Source organism: Rhinatrema bivittatum, chromosome 2, assembly GCF_901001135.1.
Source record: "Rhinatrema bivittatum chromosome 2, aRhiBiv1.1, whole genome shotgun sequence".
Classification (NCBI taxonomy): domain Eukaryota; kingdom Metazoa; phylum Chordata; class Amphibia; order Gymnophiona; family Rhinatrematidae; genus Rhinatrema; species Rhinatrema bivittatum.
This window is the reverse complement of record NC_042616.1, coordinates 411804433-411824256: the sequence shown is the minus strand read 5'-3', so window position 1 is coordinate 411824256 and position 19824 is coordinate 411804433. Positions and strand designations below refer to the sequence as shown.

The window sequence follows — 19824 nt, the reverse complement described above, 5'->3', positions numbered from 1 at the left end:
GCCCCACAAATACATTTAAATCAAATATAAAACATCATCCTATATTCCCTGTCCATCCAACAGATATAACAAGCCCAGTCACCATTACTTGGATATAGTACCTTAGACCTATTCATACCAAACCCTAATCAGTGTTGTTAAAAAAAACACCCTTACATTTTGCTATGGATTTTGAAGTTATTTTGTTTTGGTGCTCCCTGTAATTTTTGGTATATTTAGAAATGCTTCGGAACCACTGATGTAAGTACCATGTCACTTTTGTCGTCCTTCTCTGAACTGGCTCCAATTTCTTTAAATTCTTAAAGCGTAGGGCCATAAAGCTGAATACAGTACTCCCAAGAACAGGCTCACCAGTTCTAAACGGAGAAGGGGAGGGAGGGAGAAGAATTTCTTCATTTGTCTTAAATGTATTAATCCTGTTAGTGCATCTCAAGATATTGTTAGCCAGTGATGTGCTGCCAGTTTCTAATCACAGGACTCTCACTGCACAGTAATCAGCAAGTGTGTGGTGTTCATGATCATTAGCAAACACCAAACAGGATACCTTTGCATACACAAGACAGTGCCACAAATTGCCATATAGATACTGATACACCCAGGGGTGTAGGATGACTGAAGGGAGAAATTTGCTGCTGCCTTGTGACAAAAACAAATTAAATGCATGCTAATTGTGTAAATAAAAGGATAGTCAGATTGAAAGCTCACTTCCCCCATATACTAATGTGCATTAACTTTCTCATAGACATGTACACATAGTACTGAGAAAAATAATGACACTGGGACAGGGCAGTGATGGAAAAAAAAGGTTAGCATGCCAGCCTTGTTAACCTCTCTGGCAACCCTACCAACACCGAAAAGGCCATTGAGATGCTGATTGCATCACTACCTTCAAGACACAACAAAACAGCACAACCCCAGCACCCCTGCTGCTCCCCCAACAGTAAGGCTAACCAGAATTCCTTGAGGCCTACCCAACCCTACCCTCACCCTGCACCCCCCCCCCCCCCCCCCCAGGTCTCCCTGATCCCTATATCTCTTCTGCAGGCAGAAGGAGATGTGCTTACCTCCGGCTAATTTGCCCAGTGCTGTCAAAATCGTGCCAGCTCCTCATCACTTACACTTTGTTCACATGCAGGTCAAGATGAAGCAGGGATGAGCTGGCACCATTTTGACAGTGATGGGCAAGGTAGGAGAAAGTTAGCACCCCTCTTCCCTAACATGGAAGTGGTTCAGGGATGCCTGGGCCCTGGGGGCCTTGTTACAGGAGCCCACATTTGGATTTTTAGTTTAGTTTAATTTAATGTCCTTTTAGACCACCCTTCTCATAAAAATCTAAGCAGTATACAGCAAAGTCACATAAAAACTTACAAAAACATGTAAATAGTTAAAATCAACTAAAATTATAATAGAAGGAAAAAATACTCAAATGACATTTCTCTCCATTACCTGCGGTTATCATTCAAAACAATCCTCCAGCTCACAGAGTTCAAAGTGCATCAATAATATTTCTTGCAGTCATGGCATATGCAATTCATAAGCCTGATTAGAAAACCAGGTCTCTATAATCTTCCTGAATTTCAAATTACCCTTCCCATTGTTTTCAAAGAACATCTGCCGTCCCACCTTTTGGCATTTCCGGACTTCCAGAAAGATTGCGGTAAAACGGTTTAAGTGACCATTTGCCCTTTGAAGTCAGCATGGCTGAGCAAGGAAGCAACAATTTTCAATGAATAAATGCTTTTCAGAAGTCACTGTCTTACAAATGCATATGTGATTCATAAGCCCGATTAAATAACCAGGACATTTGTAATCTTCCTGAACAGGGGCGGATTGCAGGCAAATATCAGCCCAGGGGATTTTTTCAAAACCAGCCCACAGGATACCTGTGATTTCCTTGGCACGTTCTATGCAGTCTATGCTTCACCAGCTCCCAAAATCCTATCGAGCCGACCTTGGAGAGATACATCTTGTGACCTGGAGCCTGGCAGAATTAAGGCAAAATATCTCAGACATAAATTTAAATCTTTTTCCTAACAAACTAGAGTACATCCTAGACCAGGGGGTGAGCAAACTGAGCTGCAGTCCCCCATCGATCCATGCAATCAGTTGGGGCCCCCGCGAGTTTAGTTACATCTCTCATATATCTCAGATTCCTGCTCTGGTGTTAAGCTTTTTGCCAATCAACCACTCTTCCTGAACCAGTTGTCAAGAAATGAGACAGTCACACTGCCAGCCAAGTGGCTCAGGCACAAACAGACATTTGCTGTTGTGCTGCTTCTCTTGTGTTCATTCAGTTGAGTGCTGACCTGCCCCAGCATTGCCGCATCATTATGTACAAAGTTGATGTCTGTTGCCAGCCCTTTCCTCAGCCCTGCTGCAGCCCCCCCCCCCCTCCCTTTTAAATCCTCACCCCCTTCTTGGCACCTTTATTCTCCAGAAGACTCACTGGTTCCACAGCCAGCTGCCGCACAAAGCTCAGCGCAGCCATCTCAGACAGAAGCCTCACTAATACTGCAAAAGCACCTCCTTCTGGCTCAACTCTTCTTTTCTGTGACAGTAGCTTGCCTCCACGTCTGGGGCCTCCCCCCTATCCAGCACATTCTCATTGACTGTGTGCTGCATGGTCTGCTGCTTTTATAGGGGCCGATGCAAAAAAAAAACCCGCGCTGAAAGCGGACGCTGTGTATTCAGCGCCTGGTTTCATAACGCGCCCCCAGGCACCTCTCCTGGGGGTGCGATGCAATATTTAAATTAGGGCTCGTGTTGTCGAGGAGGCGCTAGGGGCGATTGCGCGCCCCTAGCGCCTCATTGACAGTGCAAGCCAGAAAGAGGTCCGCTGTGGTGGCTGTCCGCCGGTTACAAAAACGGACGCTAAATTTATCAGCGTCCCGTTTCCCTAACCAGCGCACATGCAGGGGTTAGGAAAATGGACGCTGATTCAGAGTCCATTCTCCCAACCTGACTACCGGCACCAGAAGGGGTGTAAATTATTTTTATTATATATATATATATATATATATATATATATATATATTATATATATAATATATATGTATAAATTATTTTTATTATTATATATTATTATTAAAGTGTCGGGCACTTATTATTAATTTATTCACTCCTTCACTTATTGCGGATCGGTCCCTTTACTGTCACATGTCAGTGAAAGGACCAATCTCCTTTCAGAAGGCTGTCCTGAAAGGGGATTGGTCCTTTCACTGGCATGTGCCAGTGTAGGGGCCAATTGCATAAGGGAATTAGTTAGCGCCTCTACAACCCGCGTCGAACTGCAGGTCATACAGTTCGCTGGGCTCAGCGTACTGTATTGCCTCGGCCCCATAATTCCTTAGGCTTTGCTCTTCCTACCTACTCCTGGGGAAGGGAGTCCAGAAGTGAACCATACCACTTGCTTCCTCTAGGGCTTAAGAAAAAGAGAATTAAACCCTGGCCAAGGATATATGCATCACTACTGCAGCCGAGACTGGGAAGAGCCTGGCCCACAACAACAACACAGCTCCAGATAGAATTCTGCTTTCCCACATGGAGCCAGTACAACCAGAGCTAGTGCAAGGGTATGAGGCACTCTAGGCAAAACCTTACAGCCTTGCACCCTCCAGCCCCACCCTCCACACACACAATTAAAAATTATGCATTTGTAATAAGTACAGTCTTCTAAAGTAAAAATATCACATGTATACTATATTTATGTGCACTGCTGTGTTGCCAACCAGAAAACCCTGCAAAAAAAAGTAAGAAAGACCCTTGGAATTCATATGGTAACGTGTTCTGGGTGTGCGCTTGGCCCTTAGAAAGTCATGAGTAAACTAAATTATAATTACAATATAGTAAAACTCCCATACCAAAACAGCATTAACTGCCAGCACCAAAACAGTAACAACCCTACCTATGAAAAGGTAACACTGCAAATATTACACCATGCCCTAAAACATCAATACACCTCCTAATTGGAAAAACTGAACAAGCTAAGCTGCTACAGAAACACCCTAACAGAATGCCTCACCTCGGTCAGACACAGGCAGAACGCAGACAGAATAAATACACCAATACAGAATAAAGAGACCATAAAGTATAGATAGAAACATGGAAACAAAAACTGAACTGGAAACCAGAACAAGCCAGACACTGTGTATGAAAAACAGAAACATTCCTTTCCTGATTGTACCCCGGATCAGTCCATATGAGTGGGTTTATTCATCCCTACCAGCAGATGGAAGCAGAGAACAAAACTTTGGGGCACTGCTACATAACCAAGAGTGCCACCTGCAGTCCCTCAGTATTTCTTTGTCTCCAACAGATGATAGAGGTGCATACCTACAGTCTGGAAGTGTAAAAAAAAAAAAAAAAAAAAAGGAAGAACAGGATTCAGCTCCTCAAGGTGTTAGGTTCCTTCGTGGGACAATCCCTTGGATAGAGCAGGGCGAGTATGGGGTTGGAAATTCCTGTCAGGACTCTGCCCTTTTTGGTGGGGGGGGGGGGAGGGGGAGATAGCCAGAGGCCCTGGCTCCTCTCCCCCTTTGGGCTCTTCACTCCCTCAGTGTGCCTGGTTCCTCAGCAGGTAGCCTCCAGAATCAGGGGAGTAGTGCTTTCCCCCTTGTCTTTTTTTTGTTCTGGCCCTCTTTCTTTAACAAAAAACAGAGCAGTGAAGCTGGGGAGGCTGCAGCAGTGTTTCTGTGTAGGGCTGAGGAGCAGGTAAGTTTGTTTTTCATCTGCTGGGAGGGCAGGCAGGAGGGAGCAGGCCGAATTGCCTACCTGTTATCAGGGTTTGTGCTGTATTTCAGCACCCGGACAGCGATCAGTGTGACGCTGAGCTCCGTTAGTTTTAGGCCTGACCACATGTGCAAGCCCGATTGCCCCGACACACCGGCTCCCACAAGCACAGCAGGACTTTGCCGCGGCTGCGGCCTGAGGTGATCTTGCCTAGATGCGGCCTCGCTTTGTCACGAATTTGCGCCAGAAGGGCCGGAACCTTGGCGGGACCCCCAGGGAGCGGTGACAAAGTGCAGGCAGCTGGGTTGGCTTCTGAGGCCCCATAGGGGGTCAGAGGAGCTGGAGGCCATTTTGACAGCATATGCCGAAGTGCAGGCTGCCATTTCAGAGCCCCGGGATTCCCCTCCCTCGCTTTTTCTGGTGGGAAAGGACCCTGCTGCTAGCAGGGGACCGGGGGGGGCTCAGGAGGGAGTCAATCAGGACTCTTCTTCCTTGGACTTGGAGACCTGGAGGCCTTTTCCATGGGCTTTGTGCTTCATCGTCATAAGGCTTGTTTAGCTCAGAAGACTAGAGGGCCTGTGAAGTCAGCGCAGGTCCCCAAGGGGGGAGCAGAAGTAAGGTCAGACAATGAAGGTGTGATGGTCCACTCCTCTCAGGAGGCTATCGGAGGGAGGTTCTCTTTTTTATGAGGAGTGGACCAGAATAACGTCAGATCAGTTGGTCCTGAAGGTGGTAAGAGATGGTTATTCCTTTGAATTTTCTCGGCCACTCAGGGACACCTTTGTAGTCTCCCGCTGCATTTCCCAGAGCAAGGAGGAGGCGGTGCGGGATACGCTACAGCGATTACAGTTTTTTTGCACCATTGTTCTGGCCCATTCTCGATCTGCAGAAGGTGAATGCTGCTCTCTGGGAGCCGCAGTTTTGGATGGAGACGCTGTGCACAGTGATAGTGGTGGTATGCAAAGGGGAGTTTTGAGCGTCCCTGGATCTGTCGGAGGCCTACCTTCATATCCCTATTTGACTCGAACATCAGTGGTTTCTGAGATTCATGATTTTGGGAGAACATTTCCAGTTTCGAGTTCTTCCCTTTGGGTTAGGGATGGCGCTGCTCACATTCACAAAGGTGATGGTAGTAGTGGTGGTGACCGTCAAGGAGGGCATCCTAGTACACCCATACCTGGATGATTGGCTCATCCGAGCAAAGTCAGAGGAAGAGTGTGGTCACTTAGTCCAGCAGCTGCTCCAGCTTCTGGGGGCACTGGACTGAGTGATGAACCTCACAAAGAGTCATTTGAAGCAGACTCAATCCTTAGAATATCTAGGGACTCGCTTCGATATCCATCTGGGGAAAGTGTTCCTGACTTCGGAGAGAGTCCTCAAGCTGCAGAGTCAGGTTCTTCAGTTGCAGAGCTTGGTGATGTCCAAGGTCTGGGATTACCTACAGGTCCTGGGGTCCATGGCTTCTACGCTGGATTTAGTACCATGGGCTTTTGCTCACATACGTCCTCTGCAGGGGACGCTGTTATTCTGTAGGAACCCACGTCTGAGGAATTTCAGCTGCCATTACCATTGCCAGAGGAGGCCAGGTCCAGTCTTTCATGGTGGCCGCGGCACAATCTCGAGAAGGGAATGGATCTGGAAATGCCCGACTGGGTACTTTTAACCACGGATGCCAACTTCTCTGGTTGGGGGCAATTTGTCTGGGGAAATCAGCCGATGGTCAGTGGTCATCAGAGGAGGAAGCTTGGTCAAACAATCGACTGGAAACCAGAGCAGTGAGCAAGGCCTTGTTGGAATTCCTTCCACTCGTTCTAGGCAAATCAGACAATGCGACGACAGTAGTGTGCATCAGTCATCAGGGCGGTATGAAGAGTCATCTGGTGGCGTTGGAAGCACAGGAGCTGTTCCTGTGGGCAGAGAAACATCTGGAGAGACTAGCTGCTTCTCATGTGGCTGAAGTGGACAATGTGCAAGCGGACTTCCTCAGCAGACAGCGTCTGGATCCAGGGGAGCAGGAGTTGATGGCAGAAGTTGTCATCTTGCTACAAGTAAAGTGGGATAAACCAGGGATAGACCTCATGGCGACTCTGGCGAATGCGAAAACAGGTCGCTTTTTCAGTTGCAGATGGGAGGTCGGATCGGAGGGTATCAACGCTCTCGCTCAGCCATGGCTGACACCTCTTGCTGTATGTGTTTCCTCCGTGGTCGCTCATAGGCTGGGTGCTGCGGCGCATCGAAACTCATCCAGGCAGGGTGATTCTGGTGGCGAGTGAGTGGCCGCGGCAGCCATGGTTTGTGGATCTTCCGTGTCTCGCAGTAGACAGACCCGTTCATTTGGCTCATCTCTTAGGGTTACTTCGTCAGGGACCTGTATTTTCAGACCAGGAGGATTGCTTCTGTGTAGCAGCCTGGCTTTTGAGAGGCAGTGGCTCCATTTGAAGGGATATTCAGAGCCAGTGAAAGAGATGGCTGACTGGGGATATAATAGAGGTCTTTAAGATCATGAGAGGTCTTGAACGAGTAGATGTGAATCGGTTATTTACACTTTCGGATAATAGAAGGACTAGGGGCCATTCCATGAAGTTAGCAAGTAGCACATTTAAGACTAATCGGAGAAAATTCTTTTTCACTCAATGCACAATTAAACTCTGGAATTTGTTGCCAGAGGATGTGGTTAGTGTAGCTGGGTTCAAAAAAGGTTTGGTTAAGTTCTTGGAGGAGAAGTCCAGTAACTGCTATTAATCAAGTTTTACTTAGGGAATAGCCACTGCTATTAATTGCATCAATAGCATGGGATCTTCTTGGTATTTGGGTAATTGCCAGGTTCTTGTGGCCTGGTTTGGCCTTTGTTGGAAACAGGATGCTGGGCTTGATGGACCCTTGGTCTGACCCAGCATGGCAATTTCTTATGTTCTTATGTGATTGCAACTTTGCTTCAGGCAAGGAGGCCTTCCACTTAATGACTTTATGTCCGGGTATGGAGAGTATTCAAATCATGGTGCTTGCTGAAGAGGGTACAACCCTTAGAGATGGGTGTCCCGCGTATATTGGAATTTCTGCAATGAGGGTTATCTAAGGGGCTGGCGTATTATTCCTTCCGGGTTCAAGTAGCAGATTTGGGTTCCCTGCACAGCAGAATTTGGGGAAAGCTGCTGGGGTCTCATCCAGATGTGGCTCATTTTTTGAGAGGGGCAAAGCATCTGTGTCCTCCAGTACAGAAGATCTGCCCGGAATGGAATCTGAATTTGGTACTTTGGGTGCTGTGTGGACCCCCTTTTGAGCTGATGCGGAGGGCATCATTGAAAGATTTAACCTTGTAGACTGTTTTCCTGGTGGCTACCTGTTCAGCTAGATGAATCTCTGAGCTGCAAGCGTTGTCGTATAAGGATCCTATCCTCCATTTTTCGGATGATGAAATCTCCTTACGAACAGTTCCATCCTTTTAGCTGAAGGTAGTTCTTCGATGGCTCGAGAACTTCACTTATTGGACATGCATCGTATCAAGGTGACTAATTCCTTTCGTAGATCGGTTCATCTATTTGTCCTATTCAGTGGAGCAAAGAAGGGAAATAATGCTTCCAAAGGCATGATTGCTCACTGGTTGAAGGAGATGATAGCTTTGGCTTACATCTGCAAGGGCTGGCTGGTGCTGGAAGGGTTGTGAGCACATTCCACTAGGGCGCAGGTGACCTCATGGGAGAAGTGTCAATTGCTTTCTCTGCAGGAGATCTGCCATGCGGTGATGTGGTCTTTTCTTCACACTTTTACCATACATTATCGTATAGATGTACACGCTGCAGAGGAGGCAATGTTTGGGAAGAGTGAATTGCACGCAGGTCTTTCGGGTTCTCGCCCAGAATAGAGGGGCTTGGGTACATCCCACTCATCTGAACCTCTCTGGGGTACGAACAGGAAAGGAAAATTGGTTCTTACCTGTTAATTTTCGTTCCTGAAATACCACAGATCAGTCCAGAGACCTGTCCCCATCTTTCAAAAGACTTCCTCGCTTCTGGGTGCTGCAGAGCTGAGATTTGATGTAGTCAGAGTAATGAGAAATGTACATAATTGGATATATGCTTTTTCTGTTAACTCAAAAGGGCCTAGTTTCAGGGGTTCCAACTTTAAGTCTCTATTTGCACTTAGTGTGGGTGAAGGTTTGTTAATGTAATCATTTTGGCCTGGGATCAGGTCAATACCTAGGGATTGCAGTGCCTCAAAGTTTTGTTCTTTGCCTCCATCCGCTGGTAGAGATGCATAAACCCACTCGTCTGGACTGATCCGTGGTCCTTCAGGAATGAAAATTAGCAATTTTCCTATTCCTCATAAAACAACAAACATAAAATCCAAGAAATATAAAACACAATAGTAAAACCATACTAAAAAAAAGAACAAATATTTAAAAACAGCTGATGAATAGAATATCCACTAATTAAAACTCATAAATTTAAAAAGAAGTTTACCATTTTGAAATTTTTTTTTGGTATTCGAGAGACGCATCAAAACCCAATAATTAAAAGTGGTAAGGATAAAAATGAATTCCCTGCTTTCCATATCTGGGAACATTTGATTTCCAGTCATCCTAAAATTGTCATGGATTGAAAGGAGAGATGTACAGACTTTCTCCTTCCTCTCCTCTCTCTCTCTCACTCAAACACATGCAGGCTCCATCTCTCTCTCACAATTATGCCTCTGACTCTTTCTTTGGCCGCTGGTGGCCTGGGATCTGGCGACAGCCTCTCTTTCCTCTCGTCAGCGGCCCTCAGCTTCCCTTCTTTTTCTTTGGCATCATTTTTTCTTTTCGGCCCCACTGGCCTGGGCTCCAGCAATGGCTCGCAGCATCTTTCTTTCTTTTTTGGCCCCACCAGCCTAGGCTCTGGTGGCAGCCTCTTCCTCCATCTTCGGCCGCCAGCGGGATGGGTTCCAGTGGCGGGTCGCTACTCTGGGTTCTACATTTTTTTGCTCCTCAGAGCACAGCAAACAACATAGAGGCCATGCTGCCACCTTTCGTCATATGATCAATGTATCTGAAGCCCTGATAGGCCAATCCACGCATGCCTCAGTCAAAAGGTCCTGATAGCTGAAGGATGTGCAGCATATCTCTTCCAGTCTCAACTTCGCTGTTGAAGACAAAGTTAAAAAATCTTGACTTGATAACCTCAGTGTTCTACCTGAAGTCTTTGGAATTAAAAGTTTGGAAAGATTACAGAATAAAATTATTCAAAAAACCTAAACATAAAATCTTAAATTCATATTCTATAAATAACAGAATTATGAATTTCAGGTAGATGGGCACCGCAGAGTTGAGAGAAGAAACACAAGTTAATGCATGGCCCTCCAGGCCAAAAGTGGCAAAAATAATTTAAAAAAAATGCATTTGCTAAGTACTGCAGGACACAGAGTTAACATAACAAAAGTTAAAAATGTTTTATAGGCTTTTGCTTCTGGAACTTGTCTAAACCCTTTTAAAATCCAGCTACACTGTTTTCATCACATCTTCTGGCAATAAATTACAAAGTTTAATTGTGGGCTGAGTGAAAAAATACTTTCTTCGATTTTTTTTTTCTAAATGTGCTACCCATTAGCTTCATGTTCCATAGTCTTCGTGCTCTTTGAAAGGGCAAATACCTGTTCCTAGTTTACCCATTCCACTTAACTCAAGATGTTATAGACCTCTCTCATATCTCCCCTCAGCCCTCTTTTCTCCAGGTTCAAGAGCCCGAATCTGTTTAGACTCTCCTCACAGGGGAGGTGTTCCATCACCTTTTCATTTTGGTTGACGTTTTCTGGACAAGGTGCCACCATTGTGTGATGGCAAAGACTCCCTCCCCTCAGGGGCTGTGGGAAGGAGAAATTAGCTAATGCTATATCTGTTGGGTAGGTAAACAGAACACTTCTTTTAACTTACTTTTCTTTTTAACTTACTTTTGTCTTTCTCTCTCTTCTCCTAGTTCCATTACCTTTGTTCAATGTAACTTCATTTCCTATGCACTAGTTCAGTTTTATTGTTACCCTACACTCCTTGTTCAAATGTAAACCGGCATGATGTGATCCTATCATGAATGCCGGTATATAAAAAAAACTAAATAAATAAATAAACTTCTCTTTCTAGCACTATTCAGTTCACTAAACAACAGAAGTTTCATATCCAAGACTGAAGGAGCTTACTTCTGGGACGTGCATGTTTGTGCATCTGCATGTATGCGTGGGTCTGGAAAAAAAAGAAACCCACCCCTCAGATTCTTTTTTCTTATTTCCCTCTATCTTCTGTTTCTTTTCCTTCACAGTGGAAGCACATTTCAAGCACAGATCCTAGGGCGCCTCAAGCCGACGTGGAATCACTCACTGCTCTTCCCTGTCCAAGATCTCCAGAAGAAAAATTCTTCATCAGAGCTTGAAACGCAACCCATCAAATTTTTTTGGTTTTAGTTTTATTTTCAAAATGTAAACATGTATAAAAGAAAAGAAGGGCATAATTACTTGAAAATTGCCTGGCATCCTAGGACCCACAGTCTGGACTGAAGCGCAGTGGGGTTTCTAATGGTAAGCCTTCCTGAAGCACTCTGTACCTCTGTGAACTCTGAAACTGATGGATTTGGTCACCCACTGACGTCATTGTTTCGAGGACAGGTTGATCCAGTCCTGGTTTTACTCCAGCTGCATGCATGAACTTGTGGTTCTGAGATTTCTTAAGAAAAGTAGCATTACAAGGCCATACGTGGCACTTGGGTAAAATTAGGACGTGCTGAAAAACAAACTGAAGCCAGTTGGCAACTCTTAACTGGTTCCCTGTCAATCATGACATTCTCACTCACCCCAATTTCCTGATGCATTTTGGAAGCTTGAAGAGAGCCCAGACTTCCCTGTTACGAGCGCGCGCGGCGCTGGTCGTTCTCAGTGGGTGGTGAGCCCTTGGGCCACGGCAGGACTCAAGGAGGAGCCCCAAGCCACACCGTGGGAGGTTAGCTGAGCAGGCATGTGTGAGCCAGGCAGGCAGAACAGAAGCAGGGAGTCCGACCCTCAGCCGGACCTGCATGCCCATGGTAGCCAACACGGGGAAGTTGACTAATGAACGATCCTCCGACTGTTCCCGGCCCTTTCGGACCTGCCGCAGGGAACGGCAATGGGCAGCAGGCCGGACGGAGGCGAGGGCAGACAGAGTCCTTAAACAGAAGGACATCAGACGGGGCAGAAGCAGGCTGAAGCAAGACGGGAGACATCAGGACAAGGGCTGAAGCGAGACACAGGGAGGATCCAGGCGAGCAGGAAACTCCGATGCTGGGATACTCACATCCGAAGCCCCCTCGGCTGGCAGAAGCTCAAGAGCCCTGTGGGACGAATCCCTCCTGTGGCCACTCCAGGGCCCAACAGGACAGAAGGCTCAGGAACCAGACAAGGACGTAGGTCAAGGCAGAGACAAGAAGACATCCGGGCAAGGGCTGAAGCAGATACTGTAGACAAGGCTGGACGGAAACATTGCACTGTCCATCAGGGCGCCCTACTCAGCCCACCCGTGGGACTGAGTCGCGGACCACCCTGTCCCAGACGCGCCCTACACAGCCCAGGAAGGTTGGTCGCGGACCACGCTGAGAAGGAGGGTGCGGGGAAGACCCAGGCGAACAGGAACTCCGATGCTGGGGATACTCACATCCGAAGTCCTTACGGCTGGCAGGAACAGGAGCATACATCTAGGCAGGGACACAGGACAGGAACCCATCAAGGCATAGGCGAAACCGGGGGACCTGGATCGGCAGGGTTACAGACGACTGTAGAGCCCGATCCGGAGGCCCTTTGCAAGTGAACAGAAAGTCCTTAAGTACAGGAGGTAGAAGGCAACTCCCTGGGAGGAGCTTGCCAGGACCGCCCACCGCTGGTCCTATAAGTCAGGTGGAGAGCTGCGGGCCAGCCCCTAGGAGAAGGGCGTCGCCAAACAGGAAGTCCAAACGCTGGCAAGCAAGCCACAGGCACAGCTAGGCCTCTCAGGCCCTGGAGCAAGTCCCGGATGGAACACAGGCGAGGCCCAGGCTTCAGAGCGGCCTCTGGAGGGAGGTAAGAGACCTCCTGTAGCGCAGCAGCAGGGGGGATCGCAACAGTCCCAACAGTAGTGCACGGTAATGAGAAGATTGGGGAAAGTCTGTTCTCCTTGCTGGTGCGAGAATGTCAAGGTGAAGATGTAAAATACCACAACTCACAATGAGCACCAGATCGTTATGGAGGACTTCCTGAAAATCTATCAATAACCACAATACAAATCCTCCATGATAGATTATTTGTTGAAAACCTTGAACCTTCTAAAACCTTCTAAAGGTGAAGATGTAATCATCAGGGACTCAATGTTATTGCTTTTCTCTTCTAGGAATTTCAACAAAATAAAAGGGTATATTTTAGTTGCTTGTTGTGGCTTATGTATAGATATTAAAAAATAAAATCATCTGGGTCCCTCCTGTGGCCAGCGAGAGGCAGAATCAGAGCAGCAGAAAGCTGCTCAGTCCCTCTGCCTCTGCCACAGTTAAAGTCAGCAATGAGAGGAGCAGCAGGAGTTGTCACAAAAGCTCCCTCCATTAAAGCAGATAGGGCTGACTGGTAGTGCAGGAGAAAGCGTGGGGAGAGTGCCTGTAACGCTCCTGTTGCCACTGCTACTGTTGCAGAGCAAGACCAGCTGCGTGGCAGTGACATGAGCAGCCATTGCAAACCTGGAAGTGTGCAACGGGTTGCAATGGCACTATCACCACTGGTGCCAGGATAGTTCTATATATATATAATTTATATATTATATTTATATATATATATATATAATTTATATTATATATCTATATATCTAATATATATCTTAATATCTCTTTATATATCTATACTATAATTTATATCTCTATCTATATATATAGTATATATAGTATATATATATATATATATATATTATATATATATATTTACTATATATATATAATATATAATTATTTATATATATTACTATATATATATATATATATATATATAGTTTATATAATTCATGTCTATCCTGTCTCCTTTCTCCCCCAGTTTCATCAACCTTGTTATATTGTAACTTTTACTTCCTCAGCACTGGTTAAAAGTACATAGTTATTGCACTCCCTGTTATCTGTAAAACCGGCATGATATGATTGCATCATGAATGCCGGTATAGAAAAGCTTTAAATAAATAAATAAATAAAAATAAATAAATAAAGCCCCAAGGGACCTTATGGAAAGGAAGTGCCTCTGTATAAAGTGTCCTCCCAACAACAGGTGGCAGAGAGAACATTGGTTCCACATAGCAAGCAGGATACTTAACAGAGTGAGACCTCACTTGCCAGTATTGGTAAACAGAGGAGGCATGGCTTATTTGCTTTTTGCATGTGGATGTAAAGTCTGTGAAGAAAATTATAAGGACACCAGAGGAATAACAGGGCTCACTCTTAGGGAAGAAATGTGTGCATTTTTATTAATGTAAAAGTGATCTTCATCAAGAGAGGTATAATGGGAAAGTTAAAAGAATTCCTTTGCAAAGGATTAGGCATTGAACCCAGGACTACTTTATTGTACCAGGAGGAGTATTGATTCCAGAAAAACTTTTGAACATGGAACAGGAATCAGTTGGGGGCAGATGGTGAGAGGACTTGGAGAGAAGAAGAGGCATGTCAGTGTGTCTACTGAGAGATAGCAACAAATAGTCATTTGTCAGAGAAAAAAAAGAAATGTTAGAAGAGGAAAAATCCTTATCTTGACAGATGTAGGTTGTGTTGTAACCTAGTGGTACAGCTCTCTTGAAGGTAAGCAAATGGAGAAATTTGTGTGGAAGGAAAATTTAGATAAAATCGGCTATAGCAGATTTGAATATGTTTGTGTGTGGCTTTGCTGATAATTTTAAAGGTGTGAAGAAAAGCTGGAATTGAATCTGTTCAGTTTTGAACCAGAAACTGTAAAACACTGATTGGAATGGAGTGTGCAAATGGTGATTTTGCATAAGTCCCCTGACAGAATGGAATGCTGTTGTGAAAAGCAATCTGTGAGAACAAAGTTTTAACTGGAACTACATCCCCAATTAATACGTTGGGAGATAAAAGAAAAAGTTCTCTACTAATTGAGACCTTCTCTAAGAGAGCTGATAGTGCAGAGGCTGGAAGTTAATCTCACAATATCTGTTTAAATGAGAATTAGAGAGAAAGGTAATTTGAGCATTTCTGACTAACTTAAGGACACACATTTATTTATTGCTTATTTTTATTAGTTAGTTCATAACTCAGTACAGAGGTTCCAGCAAATGAGACCTTCACCTACCTAGCAACTTGCAAAAGATAATTCGTGAGTATATAGACAGTTTCTCTTGTTGATTTTGTTAAAGTTTAGTGTAGTAAGTACAGTGCTGAGGACGGACAAAGATCAGTGAAACCAGAGAATATCAAGAGGAGGAAAGCGCACCAATTTACTACAGCATCACCTGCAGAGTTTTTTTTTCAACCCATGAGCTGTGTTGGCACACCTGCTTGTAGGACAGTAAATTTCTAGCCAGAATGACATGCCAAAACACATGCAGAGATACCCATGGACACACAGAAATTGGTACACAGTGGCACACCAGAAAATAAGACTGACAAATGATATAGTATTTTGACATATTGAGTACTGAATAATATAATTTATACTTACCAGGTTGATTTTTGAGAAAGAAGTGAAACCTGCAAAATCCAAAAGTGAGAATATTTTGAGGAAAGAACCATGATTTTTATTTTAAAGAAATTTGTGATAAGTTTGTGTTAATAACTAAACTGAAACTTATCTGATATTTTGTGAGGGTGAATCCTTGTATCTGAAAGACAATAGAAATAGAAAAGTTAATATTTGAAAGTGAAAAATTAAAAAAACCAGGATTTGGTTGACAGCTATAAAGTAAAATGTTAAAAGAAATATACCTACCTGTTGGAGATTTATTTCAAAGTGTTTAAAGGTGTTCTTTGAAAATATGGAAAGAAATTGTACTTGCTAATGTAAGAAGTTTCTTTGATTTCTGTTCTTTTAAAAATAAACTCTATTTCATTTCAGAATTTGAGTCTAAGTTAATATTTAATTGTTTAAGCTGGACTTTATTCATTAATTATTTTCCAAAACTAATCTAATGGCACTTAATTGTCTCTTCTACCTCCTGGAAAACCAGTTGTATTGTTAATTGCCACAATACAGGGAAGAGGTATTCTTTTTTGTGTGACTGCCACTGGGGGAAAATAGAGGGAGAGAGATCATCCAAATTGGCCCTATGACTACTCTAAGGATCTCCTTCTCCTGTTCCACCTTGGGGTGTTACATTACCAATACTTGAACACCTTTCCCCAGCCTTGATCTGCCACTGCTGCTGCTGCCTTCTCCTGCCTCTCTGCCTTCCTACTTCCCACCATCCAATTTGCCTCAGATGCCTCTTCCTCCTCCCTCCCAGATCCCAACATGCCATTGCAACCACCATCACATTCTGCTTGCTTCCGCCTTCTGGGTTCCTCATCTGTCAAAGCCACCTTCTCCTCCATACCTGTTCCCCTGATCTGCAACAGCACTCAGTCATGTCAGCAGAAGCTGAGAATTTTGAGTTTTTTTGTAATTTCATGTACTTGAAATAAAATCAGATCCCTGGTAATCATGGATATGGATATAAGGAAAAGAGGTGAAAAAAACTGTAATCTGTTGTTAGGCCAGGGCATTCACTCACTGCACTGCTCTGGTGATAGCTAGCAGGAGATTGGAGAGAATATTGTTCGCTGCTAGAAAGAACCAGACACTGTAGGCAAATAAAAAACAAGAAAAGAGTGACTGTGAGAGAAGGCTATTGTTTGAAGCAATAATATTATTCCAAAAAGGTCTGAAATCCACCGGTACTTGCCATATGGGTTCCTTAATTACAATGACCCGGTAGGGAAGCCTTTGCTTGCTATTATTAAGTTCCTTCTGACTCTTTGAAATTAAAATACAAAACAAGATGTCCTTTACCATGCCCATAAAGTTTATAAGAATGGGAGAAAAACAGGTAAGAGAGAGAGAGAAAAAAAAAAAAGTGACCCAAAGAATGAAAGGACAGAAAAATTCTTAATAATGTGAGGAAAAGGCCTAAACCGATGGCTTGGCGCTAGTGCTATGCACCGCCATGCAGAGGACCAGTGTTCAATTCTCAGTCCTGGTTTCTGCTTCCCTGGCTGGCTGGGACCGAGAATGCTGTGGAAGCAGCACTCTCAGCCCCCAGGATGGAAGGAATCCCGGCCATTGCATAATAGTGACACCTAGTGGCCAAACATCAGGTTGACTTTAGCCAGGTTCCTGCGGTCTGTAGCATCTAGCAGAGGACTGCCACTGCAATGACTTGAGTTGGGAGGAGTATATTAAAATAGAGGAAACCATTCCTCTAGGTATTAGTGAAGGAAGTTGCCTGGCACCCGATCCTAATCCTGGCTCCAATTCAGCTGGAAGCCCAAAAAGGAGCAGAAGGAAATTGTCTGGCTAAAAAAATAATAATAATACAAGAAAGGGAAATAAAGTTTGGAGGAAATGCTATTAAAGAAGAAAAGAGAAAGAAATGAACAAGAGAAGAAAGAAGTTAAAAAGGGGCTGAGATCCCTCTGCTCATAAATGATGGCACAGTTCAAACTATCTGTGGGTTGACACCTAACTGTTAAATGTCAGTAAGTGAGGATCATTATTAACACCAAACAGGACTTCTCTGGTCAGGCAGGGAAAACTTTTCATTTGGTCCCAGTGTTATGAAAACAGTAAAAGGTTAGAGGGGGAAAGGGGGACCTCTGGTCTCTAAGATTTAAAGAGAAATAGATCTGTGGTGGAGAAAATCTTTTTCGTGTGCTTGTGAAGGATGGCGGCACCTATGGAGCTTAATGAAGTTAGTGAAAGCCTTCCCGAAAGAGGGGAAGCTGAATTTTCAGGGATTGCTTCAGAAGCAGAGACGGAAGAATCTGAATATTTGGATACACTGGTGTGTCTTCAAGGCTCTGGACACAGTAAGAAAATCTTGGGATTAATGTTTCAGAGTGACATACTAATTTCTTCTTTAAAGTATGTATCTTTGTTGAAAGAGAGCAGCTAATTTTGATTTTCTTCTTTTTAGATATAAATTGATCCATGCTTGGATAAAGGATAGCATGCTTTATTGTTTTGGGAATGCTGTCACCCTTAGCCAGACCTAACCTGATTGTATCCACTTCCGAAGCTAGCCGCTAAAGTCACGAATGAAAATGGAAGTTCCATCTCAAGCCAATTTCTCCAACAGTTCAGCTGAGCTGGGACAGGAAAGCATAAATGAGACCCTGGTGACAACTCTCTTGGGTGTTATTTTGACTCTCATGTGCCTCTTTGGTGTTGCCGGTAATCTTTACACCTTGGTCATCACCAACATTTTAATGAAGTCAGCAGGGTCAATGTACGTGTATGTGGTCAACTTGGCTTTTGCGGATCTACTCTACTTGTCTACTATTCCCTTTGTGGTGTGTACATACTTTGTTCATGACTGGTTCTTTGGTGATATTGGCTGCCGAGTTCTTCTGAGCTTGGACCTTCTCACCATGCATGCCAGTATTTTCATACTGACTGTGATGAGTCTGGAGAGGTACAAAGCAGTGTCTAGACCACTTAAAATGAGGTTATCCAAGACCTACCGCAAACTGACTAGCCTTTTCATATGGCTTCTGTCCTTGCTTTTGACCTTACCCATGATGGTTATGATTCATCTACGAGAGAGCGATCAGTACTCTAACAAAAGGATCTGTTTTCCCACTTGGACACCTGAAGCCTTCAAAATTTACCTCACAATCCTCTTCACCACTAGTATTTTGGCTCCTGGACTGATCATTGGTTACCTGTACTCCCGGTTGGCAATTACTTACTGGGCTTCTGGCCTAAAATTCTTGACAAAAGAACGTCGAACACTCAAGCAGAAGGTTTTCTACAGAATTTTTAGCATCATTCTAGCTTACTGGGCCTGTTTTGTGCCATTCTGGATCTGGCAATTGGTCAAGCTCTACACTCAGGGGTCACTAAAGTTGACCTCTGATGCTCAAGTGTATCTCAACTTTGCAGTAACTTGCCTCACCTATTTCAACAGCTGTATCAACCCGTTGCTGTACACTTTACTCACAAGGAATTACTGGGAATATTTAGCCAGCCGAGCCCGTGGCTCCATCTCCACTGTCACAAGGAAGGGGTACCATGTGAGCCAATTAGAACAGTTGTCTCTGAGGACAAGGATGCTGGCATGCCAGGGTGGCGAAAATGATTTGGAAAGGAGAGCACGGGAGTATCAGTGACAGAACTCATGGCTTGTGTGCAGTTGTAATCTTCATAAAAGAATTAAATGATGCAATCAAGGCCCTGAGGTGGCCCTACCCCTTGCAAGGGTTTCCATTGTAACAGGAAGCAAACATGGGAGGAGGGAGCAGGGCCATCACAGGGACTTAAGTGCACCGCGGGCAGCTGTAGGCCCCGCACTGAATTTCTTTTTTCAAGTCGTTGCTGTTGCTGCTGCCATGGGATCTGGATGCCACTGCCTTAGGTAAGTGGCTGGGAGGCAGCCCAGATAGAGGTATAGCAGCACTGGCAATGCTTTGGTGCCTATCAAAGTTTAGCGCCAGAGGAAGTTTCCTATGTTTCCTAAGCCTAAATCTAGGCCTGGCTCTAGTTGTGAATGAACTGTCACACATCGTATGTGATAGAGGTGGACTAGGAGTGGACCCCCCCTCCCCATGTCTCGGGGGGGGGGGGGGAAAGGGGTGCCTGCCATCCCCCACCCCACTGCCTATGGCTGCTGGAAATGTAAATCTGGCCATGACAGCAGCATTCAGCAGAGGTTAATGGCATCAGAAAGGCACTCTGACAATTACAAAAAATGACGGAATATAAACTAGTGCCAATATATAATATAATCCAAAATTATACCTACAGTACCTGAATGTAATTCACTTTGAAGTGTCTGAAAGGCAGAATATAAATCAAATTTAAAAAAATATTATTATGAATGTATACTGGAACTCAAATGGATATCATGTAGTATCCAAATAGGGTTAAAGTGATTTTATAAATTGAGCGCTTTCAACACAT

At 44.5% G+C, this 19824-nt stretch overlaps 2 protein-coding genes across 4 annotated transcripts in view; both read left to right on the top strand.

Annotated features, from left to right (window-relative positions):
• The window catches only part of LOC115084802 (arf-GAP with dual PH domain-containing protein 1-like), a 66839-nt gene extending 55136 nt beyond the window's left edge, over nt 1-11703 (top strand). For all 3 annotated transcript variants that reach the window (XM_029590105.1, XM_029590106.1, XM_029590104.1), the window contains one exon: nt 11013-11703. In XM_029590105.1, the coding sequence (XP_029445965.1) occupies nt 11013-11041 (29 nt within the window). In that variant the 3' untranslated portion in view covers nt 11042-11703. The remainder of the gene's footprint in view (nt 1-11012) is intronic.
• Nucleotides 11704-17960: 6257 nt separating this feature from the next.
• LOC115083312 (urotensin-2 receptor-like) lies at nt 17961-19034 on the top strand. The gene has a single exon (XM_029587116.1). It carries the CDS (start codon nt 17961-17963, stop codon nt 19032-19034), a length of 1074 nt encoding a protein of 357 aa, XP_029442976.1.
• The last annotated feature ends 790 nt before the right edge of the window (nt 19035-19824 follow it).